This window comes from Gavialis gangeticus, unplaced genomic scaffold (genome assembly GCF_001723915.1).
Source record: "Gavialis gangeticus isolate Ggan-Ray unplaced genomic scaffold, GavGan_comp1, whole genome shotgun sequence".
Classification (NCBI taxonomy): domain Eukaryota; kingdom Metazoa; phylum Chordata; order Crocodylia; family Gavialidae; genus Gavialis; species Gavialis gangeticus.
Window position 1 is genome coordinate 16,384,253 of NW_017728992.1, and position 7,698 is coordinate 16,391,950.

At 43.0% G+C, this 7,698-nt stretch overlaps 1 protein-coding gene across 1 annotated transcript in view; it reads left to right on the forward strand.

Annotated features, from left to right (window-relative positions):
* Positions 1-583: 583 nt before the first annotated feature.
* Positions 584-7,698, forward strand: part of ANKRD33B (ankyrin repeat domain 33B) — a 105,120-nt gene continuing 98,005 nt past the window's right edge. The window contains exon 1 of the mRNA XM_019521108.1: positions 584-1,190. Coding sequence (XP_019376653.1) covers positions 759-1,190 — 432 coding nt within the window. The 5' untranslated portion in view covers positions 584-758. The remainder of the gene's footprint in view (positions 1,191-7,698) is intronic.

The following is a 7,698-nucleotide window of genomic DNA, read 5'->3' on the forward strand; positions in this document are numbered from 1 at the left end:
AACCTATTTGTGATTGTAACTGAGGCAGGACAGAGGACTGCCATGGGCACGTGTAGTGGAGTTGTCATGGCTCCTAGCCCCCAGGAGTGGGATTATCCGCTCAGCCCAAAGACATGACAGCGCGCCAGGGGATGTTTGGCACTGCTGGAGGCGTTGTCTGAAGCAGGGCTGGGGAGGGGAAAACCCAGCGTGTTTCTCTTTCTGCATGTGATTCGCACAGAAAACTCAGGCTGCCCTGTGTCTCCTCGGGGCTTTCTGCCTGCCGGAGCTGCTCGGACGCTCTTCTTCTTGGAAATCACAGCTCCTGGGGGAAGCAAGCAGGACCCCAGTGCTGCTGGGCTGAGGCTGGGGGGCTGCATCTAGCTGCTTGGAAGGGTCTTGGGGAGTCCTTGAGGGAGCAGAGGGAGAGTGGCAGGGGCTCTATAAGGGAGCTGTGGGTGGCACTGAGGTGAGCTGCCTGTGGAGGGCTGCCAGGGGCTGCCTGTATGCACAAGGGGCAGGGTGGGAGCTCAGGGCACTTTGATTTATGGGGAAGCAGGGATTCTCAGTGGGTGTAGGGGTGTTTCTCAGTGTATAAGGGTATATCAAGTGTAGGGGCATGAGTATGTGTCCAGGGGTGTCTCAGTAGGTATAAGGGATCTCAGGGCGAGGGGAGGTCCCTGCTCCCCTGCCAAGGGGTCTCTCCCTGACCTGTAGAGTCCCTCTTATTTTGGGGGAGCAGGTCCAGCAGCAGGGCCCATCCCCAGTGAGAGTGGACCATGGTGCTGCTGTCTGGGGAAAAGCTGAAGGGGGAACAGCAGCAACAGGTCTGTCCCAGCTCAGACAGGGAGAGGGAACCGCAGAGCCCAGGGCAGGAGAGGCTGGCAGCTGAGGGGGAGGAGGAGGATGGCGATGATGAAGGGGAAGAAGACGAGAATGCTGAGGATGAGGGTGAGGAGGACTATGAGGAGTATGAAGACTTCTCGGAGCTGCCTGACACTCGCAGCATCGCCTCGGATGACTCCTTCTACCCGCCAGGCGGTGATGACGATGAGGGTGAGACTTGGTCACTGGGTGAATCTGAGTCCGAGAGTCCCGAGCCGCTGACCCTCTTCCGTGCCTGCTGCACCAATAATGCTGTCCTGCTCAAGGCACTGATCCGCCAGGGCCCCGAGGAGGAGGAGGTGTGCGAGGCCGACCGCAACCGCCGGGTGAGACACTGGCCCGTGGGCCTCATATCCCACACCCCTACCTCCAGAGACCCCCAGCCTCCCCCATGCCAGAGCCTCATAGGGCACACCCCAGATCCATGCATAGAGACATCCTTCCCTAGATGTCCCCCTAGCATCTCCTGCCCCAATACTCTCCCTGCGCCCATAACACAAGGTCAGCACCCATCACTGCAGCATCCTGGTGCCCTTTTGTGCCTGCACTCTGCCTAATCCCCCATGCTCAACCCTGCCATGACCTAGGTTTTACCAGGCAGCCTTGTGCATGCTGCAGACATGCAGTCTCTAGTCCACACACCACAAACACACACTCAATACTTCTGATCCATTGCCACTGCATCACCTTAAAACCATAGGTGACTGGTAGGGGGTGCACGGGGGTGCATGTGCCCCCCCCCCCGGCAGGTGACACCAACGCTGTCAGCAGGGCTGGTGTCCACCCTGACAGGGCCGTCACCATCGGCAGCTTCTGTGGGTGCTCCCCAGATTCAGGAGCACCAGTCACTCATGCTTAAAAAATTCCCATCCCCTGGGGTGGGTAGAGTCAATTCAGGCCTCTAACCTAACCTCAAGGCACATCATTGCTATGCTTTCCCTTGGTGTGGGAGGAACAGGAGGCCCCTTCCTTTACTACAGTTGAAAACTGTGAAATAGAACCCCCTTTTGCCTCTTCCCACAGCAGCACATGCCCTTCGAGGGTTGAAGTGAGGGACACCCACTACGTCAGAGGAACAAGGGTGGGAGCCATGGGGCCTCTCCAAACATTTCCTGCAGTTTGCTTCCTACACCCTTCAGGTGCAATGCAGCACCCTAAGTTCATCCATTTGCTTTTTGCCCTCCTGAATCCATTCTTATCTTATCCAATGCATCCACATGCTTGCACCCTCCTGCACTTTCCCCAGCCCCTGACACTGTTGTCAGACTCAGCTTTCGGACTCCCCAGGCACATACATCCCATGTGACACTTGCTCACTCACAGAATACACATGTGAATATGACGGGAGCAGAAAATAAAAGTGTGATGGTTTTGTTTCAATGCCAAGGCTTTTAGGGAGAAACATGACCCACATCTCAGGTGGAGAAGGAGTTCAGGCAAAGCAGCATAATTATGTGCTTAGGAATAGGAGACAATAGCACTGACTACTGTTTGGCCTAACTGTTGATGACTCTGACAACAGGGCTCCAATTATTGGGATACATTTGCTGTTTCTTTAACATTTGGGAATTTACTTGATGTTTCAATCTTAATTTAAATTGAATGCTTATTCATGTGTATTATTAGAAGGGATGGCATTTTACTATTAACCATTCTGCCTTGCAGAAACAAGCCAAGTGCTTTGCTAATTCTCACATTTCCCCCAGAATACTTTACAGTTCTTGGAACTTTAACAGTTGATCAAAGTTAATAATTTTCTCCTTTTCTGTCTCTTTTATCATTGATCCTCACTAAAAATATAAGGACTCACTTAGCTTTCAGAATGCTAAACAGGATTTGATTAATTCCTACACTAAGAGCTATTTTTTCTAATTATATGTATTTTCTGGTTTCTGTATCTGTGCAATATCTTTTTATTAGTTTGGCACTTTGCTGTTTAATTCATTGGAGGAACAGAGATTTATTTTACTGAAGCAGCAGAGGAGGACTAGTGAAAGATTTTCTGGGTAACACAACAGGCATGTATGTGCAGAGTGCAGCTGAGCAGCTATAGAGTTGCAACAGTGACTTCAGATGTTTAGGATTATGACATAGTTAATATTAATTAAAAGCCCAATTTGACTATCTCCAGATACCATCCCACTCTCTCCCTCCAAAAATCTTTCACCCTGAAATTTTCCATGCCTTCTTTACAGAGGATAATATTGGAATACAGCCTGAGTTAAAATCTGTCAAGTGATATTTAAATTGTGATAAAATCTGTGGCCTTTCCCTTTTTAATCTACTCTGACTTGAAGACTTAAAAATATTTCTGTTTCTTTATCCCAATTTAAAACTAGCACAGAGGCCTAGTTTTAGTTCTTTTGGAATTCATAAACCTTTATTCTCATAGGATTTTTTCTCACAACAGTCACTGTAATCTCTCTTGAAAGCCTGTAGGTATTATAATCTCTTGAGCTCTGATATAGGTTCTGTAAACTCCATGAACTCTACTGTGGGAGGAAGAAGCTCTTGCATATGGAAAGGGGTTTAACACAGGGAAACTCTGAGCATCAGAAAGAAAAGGGAAGATCTGATTCAGGGCACAAGAAATGGATTTCAGGCATGTCAAAGAAAAGCAAAGAAAGAGATGGGCTCCATTCCCAAAACTGTTGGAGGAAAAGATTAGAGCAGTCTCCCAGAATGTGATAGACTTGGGTTCATTTTCCTCCCCTGTCTGAAGGGCTCGGATCCTGCATCTCACACAGGAGTGACCTAACTGGCTAGCTCTAGGATGTTTTGGGGTGGGCAGGTTCTCTCAGTCCTTCCTTTTGGAGCTGTTTCAGTTTGTACTGTACTTAAATAGTCACTGAAACAAAGAGCAAATGAGGATGACTATGCAGTGTAAAAGTTAGGGTACTTAACTGGGAGGTGGGACATGGAATTTTGTCCCGGCTGCAGCAAGTGTTATACAAAGCAAATTATGGTGTACCAAGAAAAATATTGTCAACAAGAAAGATTTGAGTGCCCGTGCCACCTCTGAGTACCCTGTAATTTAGAGGCTAGCACGCTCTCTAGAGAGCTGGGAAATATGGGTACAAATCACTTCAGGAATAGGAAGAAACTGAACCCTGGCTTTCCATAGCATTGGTGAGTGCTCTCACCACTGGGATACAGGTTAGAAAGGGATGACACTTCTTCTTTCTTCTCTGGGTTTCCAAATCTAATCTTGAAATTTATTTTCCAACCAATATTAAAAAGCAAAATTTAGGTCAAGTTCACAAATAGTCTGGGGATAACTGAAACCATATTTTTCAGTTAATTTTCTATTTACCAAAAATAGTTTGCCCAGCTATATTTATAAACTTTATGGAGTGTCTTTGATATTTATAAACACTATATGTTTATACTGTAAGTAGACAAAACTTATTTTCAACTGTTAAAAAGTGACAGGTCTGGACAAGTTTATAAACGTCACTGGTGTTCATACAGTTTCTAAGTGACTGTGATCATGCTACTTTTGCCAGTGTAGTATTTGTTTCCAGCATTATGCTGACATGTTTATCAAAGAGTGTAAATGTTCTTTTTCATGCTACAGTTGTAGGGATAGTGATATACAGTGCATGTCACAGGATAAGATAACAAGCTGGAGCACATTTTCATTTTTCCAATTTAAAAATTCTTTCCTTAAAAACAAAAATCCTAAACAAAGCATTTCCTTAAGATACAAATATGAATGTAAAGATATCAGTTGTTTTGACTAAAAAAAATCCCTCATTCCAGTGTTATGAAATAAGTCCAGTCTAAACATTTTAAAAATATATGTCCTTTTAAAAAATGGGCTTTTCAGGATATGGGAGCACAATCATAGGCACCTGATTTTTAAAATCTTGACCTAAAAACCAAAGCAATTCGAAGATAAGTCTAATTAATGTTGACATGGAAGTCTGAAAATTCTGAGCTAAGGTCCATAGATAAATAATCTCTTTTCTTCCCTACCTTGTCTTTCCAACACCCTACTCCTATGAGCGTCTTCCATCTCCACAGCACATCTTTTTACGCACTCTCTAGGTGACGAACATACCTTTCCCATAATGTATCTATTTACTAATAAAACTGCAAACTGTGCATTAAGCAAGGCCCTTCCTCAGATTCATCATCTTACATAGAGCTAAGTTCATCAATATCCAGGTGTCCAGCCTGTTAGCCATAAGATTAACCCTGAAGATTTCTCTCCCTACTTTCACTCTCCCATAACAAGGCAACAAGTTTTACATGTCTTTGTCTATATAAGTTCATAAGACACCAAATTTCTACCTCTTAACATTTCATTCTTCTCTCTGTGGAGAATATGAGCAGGCCTACATAGTGCTACTCTTTTTCTCCTTTAACTCAATATGGGACTTAAACACTTAGAAATACACTATGGTGATTCCTTTGGTGTATTAGTTTTAGCTACAGATCATGGGGGAGAGGAGGTTCTGTTCCTCACTCTTCAATATTCATAAACTCACATCTTCCGTATTCAGAATATAGGGTAGTTTACAAAAAAATTGAAAACTATATAAAGGCTGAAACTGTACTTGTACTTCAATTCATGGCACCTCTCCTCACTTCAAGGAGATCAGGATTTCACCCAGATATTGACCTTGGTGATGCTATACATCAAGTGGGTAGTATACATGATGCAAGCATAGAGGAACTGTTATCACATCATTCTGAATTTCAAACGTACTTGTATTTTATAAATTTAAAATAATTGGGAATTAGATCTGGCTGAAAAACAATACTTTTCTGATTCACGGAAATAACTGAGGTTTTGAAATCTGTTTTAATTCCATGTCAGAATGACAATGAGGATTTTAGAAGTTTATGGAGGCACACAATACTCCAGATGAGGCCTAAATAGTTACGAATAGAGAGGCACTATTACCTCTTGTGTCTTGCACCTAATACTTCTATTGATGAATCCCAAAACTGCCTTTGCCTTTTGTGCCACTGCATTATGCTGAAGACTCATATTGAGTCTATGATTTACAAAGATTCTCAGCTTCTTTGCAGTAGACATTAGGACAAATAAGGTTGAGCCCAGAACAACAAATGGGACAAGTAGGATACTCATCTGGGATGTGAGACACCTGAGTTCAGACCCCTTTCTAAAGGAACTGCATTCTGAGTGACTTCCAAGTTTAATGTTATCTGCCAGCTTGATCAAGAAATTCTCAATTCTAGCATCCAAATTATTAATAAACACGTAAAATGGCATTGTACCCAGGACAGGCCCCTGTGGGACTCCATTCAGACCTCCTGCCATTCTGATTTTGATCCATTTATAATTACCCTTGTTTGTGGCTTTTGAACCACCTGACTAGCTTGTCACAGAAATGAACTACACAGTAACTGCACAGATATACAGCAGGCTACCCCAGAAAAAACCATTTTATCTGGCATACTGGAGAAGGACTTAGTGTGACAGTAGACATGTATGTCCATACAATCATTGGACAAAAGACTTTCTCTTGGGACAAACGTGACATCTGTTCATAGCTTAAGTTGCATTGCTGCTCCTCTGCCAATAGGTAGCTGATGAGATTACACTTCCTGGCCAGTTTATTAGATAGCCCATAATAACATTACAGATTCACACCTCAATGTCCCAGGAAAAGTGATAGAACATTTTATCCCACCTACTTCAGCAGAAAGTGGGGCATTGGTCTTGTACATCTGTAGGGTCACAGGGCAAAACACCTTGTATATTTACAGCCTGACATGTCAGAAGCATACAACTCTACTGAAGGCTAGCATGACTAGCTAATCAGGGTTATTCCTAAGTGTCCTTTGGTAGTAATGATCCATTGTCAGCATGTTTGGAACTGCGATGGAAGCATTCAGTTTCCATATATAAGAGTCCACATAACAATACAACTTTTAGGGTAGAGCTGGGAGAATAATGTAGAGTGGAAAGGTTTTTCTTTTGCAGAAATATCAGATAGTTAACTTTTCTTTTAGAGTTCAAGCTTTTTTCTAAATCAGATGCCACAAACATTCATTCTCCAGCTTTTCACTTCCTTTTCCTTAGTGCCAATACTACATAGATCTCCCCTGCAGTTCTGCCAAAGATAGAAACCACCACCAGGAAGACTCATGCTGCAGCCATATGAATTATTATTTTTGTGTGTCTAAACATTGCATTATGAAGATTATGCTTGTTCTTTACTTTTACTGCATTTAAAATCTATGAAAACTCAAAAATCATGCCTCTGCCTGTAAGCTCTTATTTTTTTCCTCATTTCCTCACATGGATTCTTCTCCTCAAAAAAATGCAAATATAGGCACAGTTAAAATTCTAAACAATAATGATTGTGTTCTATAAAGAGTTAAAAAGTACTATTCTATGCTAACTTTCCTTTTCAAGGAATGATGGCTTAAAAGTTCTGTCACAGGCTGTACTTCTCTGATTCTTTCTTTTTTTTCTGCAGGAGACAGGCAAAATGTAGAGGGTGATTTTTGTTCATTATCTTAACTCCCCTGGAGTTAGTTTCTCATTAGGTGCTTGGCACTAAGCATCAGCCAATAATAAAATTCACTGGAGAGGGGCAAAATTACACCATAAGCCCTTAGGTGTCTATTATTCAGAAAAAAGGGTAAGATCACATCAGGCTGTGAACCCATGATCTCTTAAAATCTTGTTATGGAAAAAGGGATTGGTCTCAACCTTTGAAATAAGTAGGTTGGAGCCAGGGGAGAAGATTTTCTAGGGGATATATTCTGTTGGAGACTTAAAAAAACAAACAGAAATGCTTCTCTGACTGCAATATATATCTGGCTTTAGCTGTATGAGGGATTTGTGCTTGC